The 17,337-nt window shown below is 42.7% G+C and overlaps 1 protein-coding gene across 1 annotated transcript in view; it reads right to left on the bottom strand.

The window, feature by feature from the left end:
- The window catches only part of BRD7 (bromodomain containing 7), a 41,266-nt gene extending 25,839 nt beyond the window's left edge, over nt 1-15,427 (bottom strand). The window contains exons 1-2 of the mRNA XM_047791172.1: nt 15,145-15,427; nt 14,497-14,705 (exon numbers count right to left, since the gene is read on the bottom strand). Coding sequence (XP_047647128.1) covers nt 14,497-14,705; nt 15,145-15,193 — 258 coding nt within the window. The 5' untranslated portion in view covers nt 15,194-15,427. The remainder of the gene's footprint in view (nt 1-14,496; nt 14,706-15,144) is intronic.
- Nucleotides 15,428-17,337: the final 1,910 nt, after the last annotated feature.

The following is a 17,337-nucleotide window of genomic DNA, read 5'->3' as shown; positions in this document are numbered from 1 at the left end:
ATGTAATAAGGCAAATCACCTAAGAGAAAATGGGCAAGGGACATCACAGGTAAATCTCAGAAAACAACTGTAAATGTTACAAACCATGAAAACTAGCTTCAAGCTCCCTAGAATCTCTATGATTGGTAAAAATTAAAACGTCAAATTTTTGAGCTCCTGCTGTGGCACAGTGGGTAAGAGTCCAACTGTAGTGGCTTGTGTCACTGTGGAGGTGTGGGTTTTATCCCTGGCCTGGCAGAGTAGGTTAAGGATCCCCCATTGCTGAAGCTGTGGCATAGGTTGCAGCTGTGGCTCAGATTCAATCCCTGGGCTAGAAACTTCCTTCCATATGCTGCAAGTGTGGCCATAAAAAAAAAAAAAAAATCGAGTTTTGATGAAAATGTAGAAAAATGGGGCTCTCCTATCTTGCAGATGCTTTGACTGAACAAGTACAACCATTAGGAGAACAATTAACAAGATCTAGTAAAGCTGACACTACCTTTAGGATACTTCTTAGGAAGTCTACTCCTGGGCATATATCCTAGAAAAACTTCCTTTCACAAGTGTACACAAAGACATGTACAAGAATATTTACTGCAGCACTCTTTGAAACAGTAAAAAAAAAAATTAATGCCTACTAAAAGAAAAATGGATTAATAAATTATGATATATTTACATAGCAGGTAAACTTAATAGGCTATAGTTACACTGTATCAATATACATTCAGAAAAATTTCTATAGGAAAAAATTGAGAATTGTTATGATAGGTAAGTAAATTTAGAAAATATGTAAGTATATTTCACAAATGTATGCAGAAATAGTAAAATTATAAAAACAAGTTTGCATGTGATGCACACCAAACTCAGTTCTAAGGAAAGGAGAGGAATGGATTTCTGGAAGAGTACACAGAAAGCGTCATGTGTGTCTGTACTCTAATTTCTTAAAAACACCAGAAACAACAACAAAAAAGCAAAAGACAAAATGTTAAGATTAGCTAAAGCTGAATGGTTGGTAACCAGGTGGTATTTGTTTTTAACTCTGTTCTTTGCATTTTAAAAATTAAAATTTACAGTGAAAACTGTCCAAAAATGTCTATTTTATGTTCTTGAGACTCAAAATTCTTAATAGGATCTTATTTTCTTGGCTTATGTCCTAATTTCTTGTTCCGGTATCTAGAACAGTGGTTCTGAAAGTGTGGTCTCCAGACCAGAAGCATCAGAATTATCTGGGAAATTGCTAGAGATGCAAATTCTAAGGTCTCATTATGGTTCCCAAGCTTCAGTGTACATCAGAATCACCTGAAGGTCTTGTTAAAACACCAATGACTAGGTTCTGTCCTCAGAATCACTGATCCAGTTGGTAGAGAGCCTATGAATCTGTATTACTAAGAAATTCCCATGGTGTTCAAGGCCCCCGTGGCTCTGCTGGAAAAGGCAAGCAAGGAGGCCGAGGCAAACCTGGGGCCTGCTGGCTTGCCTAGACCCCCTGGCGTGTGTGATGGACCTGATAACCATGGTTTCCCTTATGCAGATGCTGTTGCTGCTCCCAAGGGTTCCACTGGCGAATGCGGTCCCCCTGCCGAATGCGGTCCCCCTGCCCTAATAGTCTCCTTGGCTTCCCTGGTGCTGTTGCTGCTAAGGGTAAAACTGGCCCCCCTGGTCAGTGGTTGCCCCAGACCCCCATGGTGCCCATGGTCAGACTGTGATGGTTTTCCCTGAGCCTAAAGAGCTGCCGGCTCGCCTCACAAAGCTGGAGCAAGGTGTTCCTGGACCCCCTGGTTCCACTGGTGACAGAAAAACAAAGTCCCACTGGTTCCCCTGGATTCCAGGGTCTCCCTGGCCCTGCCGGTCCTCCTGGTGAAGCAGGCCAACCCAGTGAACAGGGCGTTCCTGGAGACCTTGGTGCCTCAGCCCTGCTGGCTTCACTGGCTCCCCTGGTGCTAATGGCCAACCTTGGGGCAGAGCATCAAGCATCTCCTACTCTCTTTATTAAATCCTACCTTAAATATGTCTCTTTCCTAAAAAAAAAAAAAAAAAAGAAAGAAAAGAAAAGAAGAAATTCCCAGACCATGTGAGTGTCACTGGTGTGGGGATCACACTTTGAGTATCACTGATATAGAGCTTCACAGTCTATTCTCAGGGTCCAAAACCTCTAATATATAACATATGATTGCTTAAAGCTCCAGAGAACGTTATAAACTGTATTCTTGCGCACTTGATATCAGTTTCCATTAAGATGATTGGTGTCTATTTTTTTATAGCCTCATGACGTATTTCAGAACAGTAATTTTTGACACAGGAAAGTTTTCTATTTTTTCCCCAGAAAAACTAGCATGAATCTTTCATAGGTTGGCAGGTTTAGAACATCTGTTCAATGGAAAAAGAACCCCACAGAGAAGATCTCTTCCTATTAAATGTAAATTGTGGAGAAAGGACAGCTTGAAAGGCAATAAGTACTCTCCTAGGTGGAAAGAACTAAGGCCATAGTGCAAGAAATCTAGAGTAGGAGTTGGCAAACTCTTTTTTGGTAAATGGTCAGGTAGCATATATTTAGGCTTTGTGGTCCGTAATGTCTATCAACAGCTACTAACTTCCCAGTATAGAACAAAAGCAGCCATAGGCAATATGTAAATCAATGGGTGTGGCTGTGTTCCAATAAAATCAAGTGGCACTGATTTTAGAAAATCAAGTGGCACTGGCTCTAGTTTGCTGACACCTGGTCTAGAGGCTCAAGTTTTAGTTCCGGCTTCATCTTTAACACACTCTGATCTTCTTAGGTACTCATTTACTCTCATTTACTAGACTTCTTTATCATCTAGTGAGAAGAGATTTAAATGTTGCTTTTTATTCACCTTACATAGCTTATATGGCTCATAAGATGGGGAAATGATCATGAAATAGAAAAACTGAAAAATTATCAAAGGAAGGTATAATGTCTCTGAACTATACCCCTACCTGGAAACTCTACAGTAACCACTTTATGATTCAGTATGGCAAACAGAATACAGCCTTCTGGGCTAGAGTCCAAAAGAGAAAAAGAATATAAAAAACATATACCTGGAAACTACCCAAAAGCGAATGGAGATACTGTAACATGTTACTGCCAACTAGGAATTAGGAGCTTTAGTTTCTAATTTACTAGAATGTGACCCTGCACAAGTCGTTCCACTATTTTAGTCTCAGTTTCACCTATAAAACCAGAGGCTTTGATCTTTACAGTTCTCTCTCCATCTAACATTGATTCCAACCTTCCACTTTTCTTTTTTTTAATAATTCAGAATATATCATAGACTCCTACTGTTAAATGTCACTCACTAAAAGTAACAGATATGTAAAACCAGAGGTTAACGCAGTTCTGGTTAACAGTAATTTTGCAATTTACATACAGAAAACTAAACAAAAATACTAGTGCAATTTAACTTCAGGTAGCCAAAGAAGAAGGGTTTATAATTACAGTTTATAAAATGGGTTCAAATTCTGGCTTTGCCACTTATTAGCTGAGATAATGGATAAACTACATAATTTTTAAGAGGGGACCACTTTCATCATCTTTAGAATAGACACAATACGTACCTTTGAAGACTGCTTTTAAGATTAAATAAGATATTGTATGTGAATTTTTAGTGCAGTACCTACCTAGCGCATAGTGAATACTCATTCTTTCATGCATTCAATAATAAGTGAGGCTGTGCTGTGTGGATATACACTGGTAGGTAAAACACACACTTCCTAAGCTCTGCCCTTAGGAAGCTGAGTGTTAAGACAGAAGCAGACATTAAACAACTCAGTTAAAAAAAAAAAAAAAAAAACCAAAACCAAAACCAAACAGATTTCACGGAGACACTAACTGTAGGGTAAATCTAATTTAGACTGGTGATGTGTGGGAAGGCCTCTATAAGGAAGGAAGATCTAAGCTGAGGTCTGAAGGAGAAAGAATTTAGCCAGTTTGGGGGTGGAAGTAGGAGGAGGATGTAACAATCCCAAGGAGTGTAAATATCCTGTGTGCATGAAGGTCTGAGGCAGGAGAGAGAAAGAGATGTTATTTCAGATTAGATTCTAATTTATCCATGACTCGATGGCAAGTTATTTTTTTAATTTGTGAGTAACACTTCTGAAGCAAATCTTTGCTCATTTTATTAGTACTGTAGCACTTACTGTTTCTTTCACTGGAGTTCCCGGGGGACCTCCAAGTTCAATAATGCCTAATACATAATATTTGCAGAATTAATCAATCATAAGAGATAGCATGAAACAGGCACATGAAAATGTGAGAATTAACAACTGAAGTCCTAGGTGATAAGTGTACAAAACAACTTCAGAACTTCACTTTAACAGCTGATTTGAGAATTCAACTGAAAAAGCAGCTTTATGACTTTGAAGCTATACTTCACACCTTTGGCCCTAGGTTCAAAACAGCATCTGCCACACAATTTGGCTCTTATCTCCACGATGCCTTCCCCTAGTTCCTCAAGGCAGAATGAGAAACACTTTCCTCTGGACTCACAGAACACTTTTTTCACACCTCTATGAGAATTCACTGGGCCATACAGTTTTTTATCCTTTTGTGTCTGATTCTCCAGCCCAACTCTGGGCTCCCACAGAGATTATCTTCATCATTTGAATCTTGTACATGTTTCTGGTAAATATTTATTAAATAAAGAAACAAATAAATAATCCTTCCATCTGAAGACCAACTCTTCTGTTCCTAGCCAGAGTCCTTTCTTCTCCAGGAAGATCTTTGTGATTAAGGTGACAACCTCAAGAGGGAAAGGCAGAGTGGGAAAAAAGGGGGGAGAATCTTCTGCCAACTTGAATAAGCCACAGCAGCCCTCCTGGGTGTGTCAGATTCGCACAGAAGAAGTCAATGAATTGCACTGTGACAAAATTCCCACTCTGCTTAATGATGACAGCCATTCATTTTTCCTCTCTAGTTATAAACTACTTCATCCTCTATGCCTCAGCTAACTCAGCAACAAAATGAGATAATAAGAGTACCTACCCCATAAAGTTATTAAGTATTAAAATAGTAAACATAAAGAACTCAGAACATGCCTGGAATATAGTAAACACTCGAACGTTAGTTTTTATGGGTTACATATGCTCTTTGGGACCTAGTAAGTGCGTTAATAAAATAGTTTATATGAACAAGTTTTACATTTTATTTACATTAACTTGAAAAGACACAAGCACTCCTATGTACACTGCAGCATTATTTATAATAGCCAAGATATGGAAACAACCTAAGCGCTTATCAATGGATGAACACACACAAAAAAGATGTGGTATATGTATATATATATCTATATATATGTGTATACACACACACATGCACACACAGACACACAATGAAATATTACTCAGCCATAAAAAGATGAAATCTTGCCATCTGCAACATGAATGGACCTTGAGGTATTATTCGCTAAGTGAAATAAGTCACAGAAAGACAAATACTCACATGTGGAATATAAAAAACAAACAAGAAAACAAAATAAATGAACAAACCAAAAATGAACAAACCAAAAAAACCCAAATACAAAGATACAAAGAAGAGAGTAGTGGTATCAGAAGGGAACGGGTCAGCAGGAGCTAGAAGGGTAAAGGGAATCAACTATACGGTGATGGAGAAAAACTACATTTTTGGTGGTAAGCATGCTGTAGTGTATACAAAAGGAGAAATATTAAAGCTGCACACATGAAATATGTTATAGACCAATGCTACCTCAATAAAAATAAAACAAAGTTTTACTTAACTGTAGCGTTAACAATAATATCCTATATACGTTAATACTCAAGATTTTTAAAAATTAAGGAGTTCCCGTCGTGGCTCAGTGGTTAACGAATCCGACTAGGAACCATGAGGTTGCAGGTTTGATCCCTGGACTTGCTCAGTGGGTTAAGGATCCGGCGTTGCCATGAGCTGTGGTGTAGGTTGCAGACGCGGCTCAGATCTGGCGTTGCTGTGGCTGTGGTGTAGGCCGGCGGCTACAGCTCTGATTAGACCCCAGCCTGGGAACCTCCACATGCCGTGGGTGTAGCCCTAAAAGGACAAAAGACACACACACACACAAAAAAAGAAATTTAAAAAAACCCGTCATTTTATTCTGATAACATCTGTAAGGGGACTAGCTTAACTCCTTTGAGCATCTCAACTCGAAACTGACTTGTAACGCTGTTAAGACAAGTTAAGGTTAGGGTTATACTTTTCAGAAGAACAGGTCTGAGTCTCAGTAAAAGAATTTAGACCTCTCATTTAAACTATTTCAATGAAAAGCCATTTATTTATTTATATTTATTTGTGCTTTTTAGGACTGCATTCGCGGCATATGGAGGCTCCCAGGCTAGCGGTCCAATCAGAGCTACAGCTGTTGGTCTGCACCAGAGCCACAGCAACACCAGATCTGAGCTGCATTTGTGACCTACACCACAGCTCACGGCAATGCCGGATCCTTAACCCACTGAGAGAGGCCAGGGATCGAACCCGCAACCTCATGGTTCCTAGTCGGGTTCATTTCCCCTGCACCACGTCGGGAACTCCGAAAAGCCTCTTAAGTAGGTTTCCTTACACATAGCCTCTACTCCAATATCTGCTAGATATGGTTAACCGATAAACATTACTAAGGCTCAACTTCACTCAAAGTCTTCCTTCACTCAAAGTTTCTGACTCTCCACAGCTTACATATTCAAGTTAAAACTTCCTACTCTGACATCTCAACTGCCTTTCAGATCTTATCCTATACTCACCCCTTTCATGTGTTCTGCGCTTAAAAAAGAGAACTACTTTATATTCCCTACACACCCTCACATTTGCCCACTTTCACGCTAGTGTTATTTTCTACTTAGTGTGCAAGCTTCCTTAACTCCAAATCTCTGTGCAAAATTAGCATTTTGTTCAGGGATCAGCCTCCTAAGTCAGCATATAAATTGAGTTGTTAGATTACCTTTGAAAATATCTGAAGTACCTCATGAAGTATAAATGGCTTTAGACATATGATCCTTTATGTTTAATTTTACGATATGAAAAGAATATTTCTATTATACTACAATAATAGCTCAGAATATATAGTTGACCCCATGCTGAGTGTAGTATAATCTCACTATACTCTGATTTCTAAAGATCAGCTCCAATGCTATTTCCTGAGCAAAGTCTTCCGTGATCCCCCAGCTCGAAGGAATTTCAGGAGCCTCAGAACTAGAATGTCGCCTCAGTCAGGGCACTGATTTTATTCTTCCATGTACTGTGAAGGCGGTGGAGGTTGGTGTCCATTTTAACAACTCTTTTAGCCTAACGGCCTTAATGGCAGAATTTGAGTTCTTGTTCTGGCACTGACTGTGTGACCCTAAGCAAGTTACTCAACTTCTCTGAGCCTTAGTTTTCTCATTTATGAAGAAGAATATAACATGACCCAGCAATTCTATTCTGGATATACACACAGCCAAAAGAACTGAGAGCAGGAGCTCAAAGAAATACTTGTATTCCCATGTTCACAGCAGCATTATTTATAAAAGCCAAAAGGTAAAAAGCAAACCAAATGGCCACTAATGCATGAGTGGATAAACAAAATGTGATATATCCACACAATTCAGCCTTTAAAGGGAGGAAACTGTAACACATACCACAACATGGATGAACCTTGACGACATTATGTTAAGTGAAAAGCCAGTCACAAAAAGACAAATACTGCGTTACTGTACTACACGTGTATGAGCTATCTACATCGGTCAAAACCCACAGACAGAAAGCAGCATACGGAGATTCCCAGGCTAGGGGTCCAATCAGAGCTGTAACTGCAGGCCTATGGCAGAGCCACAGCAACTCAGGATCCGAGCCACGTCTGCAACCTTCACCACAGCTCAGGGCAACGTCAGATCCTTCACCCACTGAGTGAGGCCAGGGATCAAACCTGTGTCCTCATGGATGCTAGCTGGGCTTGTTAACCACTGAGCCATGACGGGCACTCCGAATCTTAGCTTTGCTTAATTGTCCTCTTGTGCCTATATTACTAGGTCAAATGGTATGAGGATTTTTTTCATAAGCTCTTATTTTTTATATAATGTGAGAATAAATGACTTGAAAACATAAGGCTGAATCCTTAGGAAAGGGTAATGTTATGTAATAAGTTGCCAGCAAGCAAATTCTGTCAACTGCTTAGCACTCAAATGTTTACAGGAAAAGCAAAAACCAAAAAACAAAAACGCCAGCAGACTTCCAAAAGGGTGGTATCTAGATTGTGGTCTGATTAAAACAAAAGCATGTTGGAGTTCCCACTGTGCTGTGGTGGGTTAAGAATCTGACTGCAGTGACTTGGGTTTGATCCCTGGCCTGGTGCAGTGGGTTAAAGGATCTGGCGTTGCTACAGCTGTGGTGTAGGTTGCGGCTGTGGTTTGGATACAGTCCCTGGCCGGGGAACTTCCATATGCTGTGGGTGTGGCTATAAAATAAAATTTAAAAAACCCTAAGGCGTGATGTATTCTTTTTTCTTTCTTTTGCTGTGGTAATATGGAAGTTCCCCGGCTAGGGACTATATCAGAGCTGCAGCTGCCAGCCACAGCAACTAGAGTTCTGAGCAGCATCTGTAACCTACACCACACATCCTTAACCCACTGAGTGGGGCCAGGGATTGAACCCACATCTTCATGGATACTAGTCGGGTCCATTATCACTGAGCCACGACGAGAACTCGGCATGTTGTATTCTTAATGCTATGGGTGGTCTTAAACACCACAGTTCTACAGGCAGAGATACTACTGATCCTATCTGTTGGGGCATTTAAACTACTACAATCAGAGTGTTCCTACTCAAAATCAGAAAATCACTTAACTAAAACATCTTTGAAAAATTATAGGGTTTTGTGTGATAAGCATGTGTGCTTCCCCAAACCTTTATTTTCTCCTTATTTTCCTAAGTAACAGATTCCTGATTTTTACTGGATACAATGCCCCCACCCCTTCCCCCAACTAAAAGACATTTCCCAGCCTCCTGAGTAGCTAGGGTGGCTAAGTGATTAAGTTCTGTCTAATGAAATATGAGAAGTTATGAATGCCTTTTAAAAAACACTTTAAAAGGGAAAAGGTATAATTTTTCTTGTGCTCTTCCTCCTTTCCGCTACATGGAACTGACAGCTAAGTCATCAGTCCCTCGGAACCACACACACTCTAGCCTCTTTCAGGTCCAGAGTTAACACACAGCTGACTTTCTCCAAGAAGAGATTAGAGGCAACTGCTGTTCCTAAAACTCCCTGGAGAACCAGTGCATAGCTCACTGAGAAATGCCCTTCTGCAAGTCTCCCTAGCAAGAGCCCTCCTCCCCACCCCTAGTCCAGCCTGGAAAAAAGGATAACCAAAACAGTCTCTTCTGAACCAAAGACACTCCAGAGAAATGCGGAAGTGTTCCATGGCCCCTACCCCTGAATCCTAGAGAAGTGAGACTGTGGGCAAATTTACTTCATTTCTTTGAATTCTGCCTTACCTTTTGTAAAATGGAAACCACCCACTGACTTGCCCTATTCTGCAGGGTATTATGTCCAAATGAAATTACGGATCCAAAAGCATCTGAATTTGCAATGCAATAAAAATACATAGGTTACTAATGATATTTAGAGCCACATTCAAGCAAGGGCAGAGGGGGAGTTCCTGTTGTAGCTCAGTGGTAATGAACCGCCAGCTAGTATCCATGAGGATGTGGGTTTGATCCCTGGCCCCACTCAGTGGGTTAAGGATTTGGTGTTTCCGTGAGCTGTGGCATAGGTCGCAGACACAGCTGAGATCTGCCATAGGCCAAGAGGTGCAGCTCCCATTTGACCCCTAGCCTAGGAACTTCCATATGCTGTGAGTGAGGCCCTAAAAAAAAAGGGGGAGGGGGCAGAGGGGAAGCTTCCAGGAACCTACCTTGAAGACATTCTTATAAAATATACAAAGAGATGTGAACAACGGGGTTCAATGCAGCATTATTTGTAACTTTTAAAAGTTATATAAAATAAAATATGGTACAGCAATAGAACCAAAGATGATACAGTTACTAAAAAGATGAAATAACTGATAAAACAAGAAATGAGTCTATCAGCTGGCATCACGGTGGTAACTGCCAGAATTAAAAAACCAGAAGTGGTTAAAAGGGGTTCTTTCAACTTCCAGTTAAACAAGACAATGGCAGGAAGAAAGAATACAGAAGAGATGACAGTGAATGAAAGATGTCAACACACTTGGGAGAGCAAAGGCAAGCAAAGGAGTCTATAGGTCAGAGAAAGCAGGACACCTGTACCCCGGAAGGGAGACAGCGCTGAGAAAAGTTCAAACCTGGAAACCTAGAAACCCTGGAGCCATAAGGAACCAGAGAATCTCCAAACCTGGAGGCCAGTCAGAAGTGGGGAGAAAACAGAGCACTGGGTGGTAAGACCTGCAGCCTTCTTTCCTTGGCTGGCTCTGAAATACCAGCAGCCAGATAAAATCCTTCTCCCAGGAAGAATTTTTCTCTGGAGAAACTCAAGAGCCCAGAGAAAACATCAGTAGAGGATGTTTGGCGGTTCCCCACCAAACGATCAGGTCTCTGCTTAATGACCTACAGTGAAGTCCATCAGCTGACGAACCAGGCACAAAGCATATCGTCAGCCTTTTGTGTTGCACATTTAAAATACAGATTACAGAGGCGCAACAGGTAACTAAATGATGCTTTTAACATAAAAGGAGACCGAAAAAAACTGAAGAACTTGAGGGCAAAATAGAGACAGCATGAGGAGCAAAAGAAAATGTAAAAGAAAAATAACAAAATTAACCCCCGTCAGTGAACATACTCAGAGAAATAAAAGAAGATACTGCAAGTAAAAACAAGAACAGGATGCTATTAAACATGGACAATTAGAGGCCAGGAAAAAGTCCTTGGAAATTCAAAAGACAAGATCTGAAGTAAAATTCAACAGCAGAGCCAGAAGACAGAGTTTAGGAACTCTCCTTGAAGAACACAAAAACAGAGAGAAAAAAAGGAGAGAAAACATAATGAAATCCAGAAGTTCAACATCTAGATGGCAGGGGTTCTAGAAAGAGAGAATAGAGGGAAGAAAACTATCACAGAAATACTTTAAGCAAACATCTCAGAACTGAAGGCAAGATTATTCATTGTGCAACAGAGCACTGAAGATAAAGGAGAAGATCCGAAAAGTCTCAAGAGAGCACATATTGGTCATATACAAAGGACTAGGCATCAGAGTGGCAACAGACTTCTCAATAGCAGATCTGGAAGCCAGAAGATAACAAGCAATGTTTTCAAAATTCTAGGATAAAATAATTTCCAATCTGGAATTCCATGCTAAATCAAACCATCAATCTATATAAGGAGACTATATGAGAGTAGAATAAAGATTTTCAGATATGTGAGAACTTATAAAAACCTACCACCTATGAATGCTTTCTTAGGAAGTTCACAGACTCCACCAGAAAAAGGGAGTAAATCAAGAGGAAGACATGGGACCTAGGAGGCAGGCAAAGGAGAGCCCCAGGAGGCCTAGAGAACAACTCGCCCAGGCCAGAGCAGGATGGGGCAGAGGGCTGCAATGTCTCAAAAAAAAAAAAGTGTTTGATGATGTGAAAAATACAAAACAGATGGGTTTTACAAATCAGAGTTTGGTAAGAATCAGTACACAATAACCAAATAAATGAAAGCAATTAACCAACTGGTCAAGATTGGATCTATAGATTACATTTGTCTCCAGTGAACAATAATTAGAAATAATGGCTTAGTGGAAATGAATCTGACTAGCATCCACGAGGACACAGGTTTGATCCATGACCTTGCTCAGTTGGTTAAGGATCTGGCATTGCCATAAGCTGTGGTGTAGGTCAGACTCATGTCTCGTGTCGCTGTGGCTGTGGTGTAGGCTAGGGGCTACAGCTCTGATTAAACCCCTAGCCTGGGAAACTCCATGTGCCTCAGGTGCAGCCCTAAAAAAAAAAAAAAAGAAAGGAATAAACACTGAATATTGATTTAACCAACAACTGTGATGTACACACACTGGGAGAAAGCAGGAAGGGAAATTGGGGGGGGGGGGTGGAGCAGGACAAGAATGCTAAGAGCGCTCATCTTCTGTAACATGATGTCAGTAAAAGACATAAACTGGTAAGTCAGTAAACCGCAATACAGACCTACATTTAGAAATGAAGATAAATATCCAAAGAAAAAAAATTAAAAGTTTGGGAAGTAAAACTCCAAGATGGAGAAGACTTTTATGTTTGATGTTAAAAGGCTTTTCGTACTCTTTTTTTGGCCATGCCTACCACATGTGGAAGTTCCTGGGCCAGGGATAAACCTAGACCAATGCAGTGACAATGCCGAATCCTTAACCTGCTGAGCCACAAGCAAACTCCACGCTTATAGTACTCCTGACTTTTAAAAACTATGTTCAAACTTTACTACTAATAAAAAATAATTTTTAAAAAAACCGGATTATTTCTGGAGAGGAAGACTAAATGACGTTCTGGGGTGGGGTAAGTCTTTTTGTCCTCCATTTTGTTCACTTCTGCATTATTTGACTTTTTTAGGGGTCGAACTGGAGCTGCAGCTGGGGCCTATGCCACAGCCAAGGCAACACTGGATCTGAATTGCATCTGCTTACACCACAGCTTGAAGACAAAGAGGGATCCTTAACCTACTGAACAAGGCCAGGGATGGAACCTGCATCCTCACATAGATAACACCCAGTCCTCAACTCCCTGAGCCACAACGGAAACTCCACTTGACTTTCTTAAAAAAACAAAACAAAACAAAAATACATATATGGCTTTTACAATTTAGGAAAGAAGTGTGGGTTTTTTTTTTTTTTTAATGGTCACACCTGCAGCATATTTAAGTTCCCAGGCTAGAGGTTGAATCAGAGCCACAGCTGCCAGTCTACACCACTGCCACAGCAATGCAGGATCTGAGCTGCGTCTGTGACCTACACCATAGCTCATGGCAATATCAGATCCCTGACCCACTGAGCAAGGCCAGGGATCCAACCTGCATCCTCAAGGATACTAGTCAGATTAATTTCTGCTGTGCCACAAAGGGAACTTCAGAAAGAAACATTAGGTTTTTTTTATGCTGTCACAGTCACAGACAAAGGCAATAAAGACCAGGGCAGAAAAGAATAGAATTAAGAAATTCCAAAGAGAGAAACCTCTAAGACTGACTTATCAGTGTGTTCAATCACATGGACCAGGAGTTCTCATCATAGAGCAGAAGGGGCAAATCTGACTAGGAACCATGAGGTTGTGGGTTGGATCCCTGGCCTCACTCAGTGGGTTTAAAGGATCTGGTGTTGCTGTGGCGTAGGCCAGCAGATGTGGCTCCGATTCAACCCCCTAGCCTGGGAACCTCCATATGCCTCGGGTGCGGCCCTAAAAAGCCAAAAAAAAAAAAAAAAAATCACACGGACCAGAACTCTTCTGTTGTATATATAAACTTAAAACTAAACTTACGGAAACCTAGCTTTGAGATCCAGTAATTAATAATAAGTCGCTTTGGAGTTCCTGTCATGGCTCAGTGGTAATGTACCCAACTAGTATCCATGAGGACACGGGTTCGATCCCTGGCCTTACTTTGGGTGAAAGGATCTGGTGTTCCTGTGAGCTGTGGTGTAGGTTGCAGCCACAGCTCACATCCTGGGTAGCTGTGGCTGTGGTGGAGGCCAGCAGCTGTAGCTCTGATTCAACATATGCCATATGCCACAGGTGTGGCCCAGAAAAGCAAAAGAAAAAACAAAAAAAATTAACAAGTCACTCAGTGACAAGTTATATTTAGGAAGCGCAGAATAAATTTAGGACAATTCCAAGTGTGTATGTGATCATCCTTGAAAGTAAAGTTAGTTATTATTTTACCCAGCTTAGAAACCAAGATGGCAGCTCACTCCTCCCCAGCTTTTTTCTATTAACCGTGTGTGATTAAGGAAACTTTTTTTTTAAATTACTGGTGTCATATTCCTTAAAGTTTTCTAATCCAATTTTCTCTTCAACAGACTCAAACTTTGTTTCAAAAGATGAAAGTTGTTCATCATGCATGTGGCATAACGGTATTTATCTTGGAACAAAATTTGAACCCCAAGAGATCCTACTCATTTTTTTTTTTTTTAACTGATATATAGTTGATTAACAACGCTGTGTTAGTTTCAGGTGTCCAGCAAAGTGATTCAGTCATACTCATTCACTTTTCAAACGACTGTTTTCCACAAACCTCGAACACTGAGACTTTACTGAGCATGACTTTAACCTTTCCTAGATAGAAAAAGCACTCTGAGGCAGCTCCTGAAAATCAGGACTTAGCTCGATCACCTGATGTGTGCGTACAATTAGTCTAATTAAATAAAGAGCTGCTGAAGCTCACAGGTGATTCACGTTCCTATTCTGCCCTGCTCCTCCTCAAAACAAGTCTGATTTCATAGGCAACTGAGCATTTCACTGGACACAAAGAAAGTAAAAAGATTGGCAGCGGGAGGCGGCAATGCTCAGAAAGTGGTAGCACCAAAAAAAGCTGAAGCAATGCAATGACTTTACCTTTACTCGTCTCCGTTTCCTCCCCTTTTCTTCCCCTGGAACCTGCTTCTCTCCTTTCTTCCTCTTTTTCCGCTTTCTGTCCTTGTGTTTGTCATGATCGTTTTTGTCCTCGAAGAGGCTGGAGTCGTGCCCGGAACTGCCCGTGGAGAGCTCGGTGACTTCGTTCCCTCCCACTTTGAGGACCAGCTTCAAGGGCTTCTCTACATATTCTTGAACGAAAGAAAAGGGTCTCGATTAAAGGAGGGCCTCGCTGGGCGGTATCCACGAGCAGAGTGACCCCTGGGCAGGGGAAGGAGGAGGCGCACAGGCCGAGGCGGCCCGGGGCACGCAGTGGGCGCCCCGCGAAGCACCTGTTGAATGACAGGCACTTACCAAGTGGCCGTCCCGAACGCTCCCGGGCCTTTCGAGGCCGCCTCGCATCTCCCCACAGGAGACCCTCCCGGGCCGGGGGTCTCGGGTTCGAATGCCGCCCCTGCGTGGGGTCTGTGCGGCTCAGATGGACCGCGCCCCCTTCGCGGGACCGGGCCTGCCCGAGGGACCTGGGCATCCCCCCGGCCCGCCTCGGATGCTCCAGAGTTGTCTCGAAGGAACATAAACCCCACCGAGCAGCCGCGGGCTCGCCGCCCCCCACCGCGGCCCACTCCTCACCCTCGTAGAGGTGTTTGTCCGACTTGTGCTTCTTGTGCTTCTTGCCCATGTCCGACCGGGCCCCGGTGCCCGCCCCCCGCGCCAGGCCCAGGCCGTGCGGCGCCGCTTCCGGTCCGGGCCAGGCGAGCGGAGGGCGGGAGCGGGGCCCGCGAGACCCCGCGCCGCGAGGCAGGGGGACGGCGAGCGCCGGGCGGCGCGAGGCCCCTCACGAGAAGACGGCGCGCGAGACCCGGCCGGAGCCCAAGAGCGGCGGCGGGTCGGCGACCCGCTGGCGCTGAGGCGGGAGAGAGGGCCCGCCGCGCGCGCAGGGAGCAGGTAGCTGCGTGTGGCGGCCCCTGGCGGCTGGAGGTGGCGCTGCAGTCTGCGGACTAGGGGCGGGGTCCGGGCTGGGGGCGGGCCGGGGGCGGGGCCCACCGCTTTGGAACTCCTTTTGCCCTCTGGCTCTTTCCCTCCCTTCCATCCACTCTTTCCTCTCTCTCCCCTCTCTCCCCGCCTTGATTCCTTCCCTCCCCCCTTCCTTCCTTTCTTCCTCTTTCTTTCCTTCTTATCACCCTCATTTCCTGACTCCTCCCTTATATCCCACTTCCCCTTGCTTGTATTTTCCATTTAACAATATTTACTGATCCCTTTACTGGATACCTGATCCAGCACATTGGTAAATCAAGGCTTCTGATCTTAAAAGAAAATCGTATGTGATGATGTGTAAAGGCCTCCAAGACCTTAATTAAAACCACATCAACAGGGTATAGAGCAGAGTGTGTTGGGTAAGATGCATTTAAGGAAATAAATGTTGACATCTGGATGAAAAGTATGTCATGGCTACACAGAAGTGTTAACAGTGGTTATCTCAGGTGATATGACTGGAGGTAGAGTGGATTGTCTCTACACTGTTTAACAATTTTCTCAAGTGCATGTTAAATTTTTTTTTTGAAGGGAAAACTGAAATTTAGAAATTAAATAGAAAAAACAATGAAAATATATCTGGATCCACACCAAGTGGGGGCCAGACTTACGCTCTTGCTCTGTAGATTCATGTGTACTCCTCAATCCTGTTTTAAGCCCTTCTTTACTTTTATCCGAAGATGCTGAACCCTGCTAGTGAGATGAGCTATTCACATGTCTGCTCATTGGCATTCATCCAAATAAAAAGTTAAGATGTTTTTCATATAACACGTCCAGGGATGTTGGCTGTAGGGAGACAAAATAATGTTGCCGTTTTTCTACATGACAACCTTGTAAGATAGGAAGAGCAGAAATATTCTTTCCCGTCTTTTTTTTTTTTTTGTCTTTTGTTGTTGTTGTTGCTATTTCTTGGGCCGCTCCCGCGGCATATGGAGGTTCCCAGGCTAGGGGTTGAATCGGAGCTGTAGCCACCGGCCTACGCCAGAGCCACAGCAACGCGGGATCCGAGCTGCGTCTGCAACCTACACCACAGCTCACAGCAACGCCAGATCCTTAACCCACTGAGCGAGGGCAGGGACCGAACCCGCAACCTCATGGTTCCTAGTCAGATTCGTTAACCACTGCGTCACGACGGGAACTCCAAGCAGAAATATTCTTGTTCCCATTTTACAGATGAAGAAATGGATGCCCAGAGAAATGAAGGACGTTGCTAGTTGTAGAGTCAGGCTTCAAATTCAGCTTTTCCGAATCTGAATCACAAGCTTTTTTTTTTTTTTTTTAATGGCTGCACCTGCAGCTTATGGAAGTTCCAGACCTACGCCACAGATTGAGACAACACCAGACCCTTAACCCCCTGAGCAAGGCCAGGGATTGGACCCATGTGCTCAGGGACATTGTGTTGGGTTCTTAACCTGCTGAGCCACAATGGGAACTCCCACAAGCTCTTTTTACTTGTGAACATGATGAAGGATTCTTGATTGTCTCTACCTTAAATTTACGGCCCTGTATATTTTCAAATAAACCCATAATCACAGACTGCTTTCAAGAAAGGGGCTGACATTTGTCATTTATACTTGAGTAAGAGTTTGCCTCTCTGAATCACTTCTCTCAGGAAGATTTGCAGCTTTTAGCAGTGGGTGAAATGGTAGCCCTGTAATTCAGGGTCTGATGGTTGGAGAATGATAGAAACCCGGTTTGAATGACTTCAAGTAAGTAAAAAGATTTATTGAGTCACATGTCCAGGAAGGGCAGAAGTAACACTTGCCTGAAAAAAAGATGGGAACCAGGGAT

This window comes from Phacochoerus africanus, chromosome 8 (genome assembly GCF_016906955.1).
Source record: "Phacochoerus africanus isolate WHEZ1 chromosome 8, ROS_Pafr_v1, whole genome shotgun sequence".
Taxonomy (NCBI): Eukaryota; Metazoa; Chordata; class Mammalia; order Artiodactyla; family Suidae; genus Phacochoerus; species Phacochoerus africanus.
The sequence above is the reverse complement of the archived record's forward strand: the minus strand, read 5'-3'. Positions and strand labels throughout refer to the sequence as shown.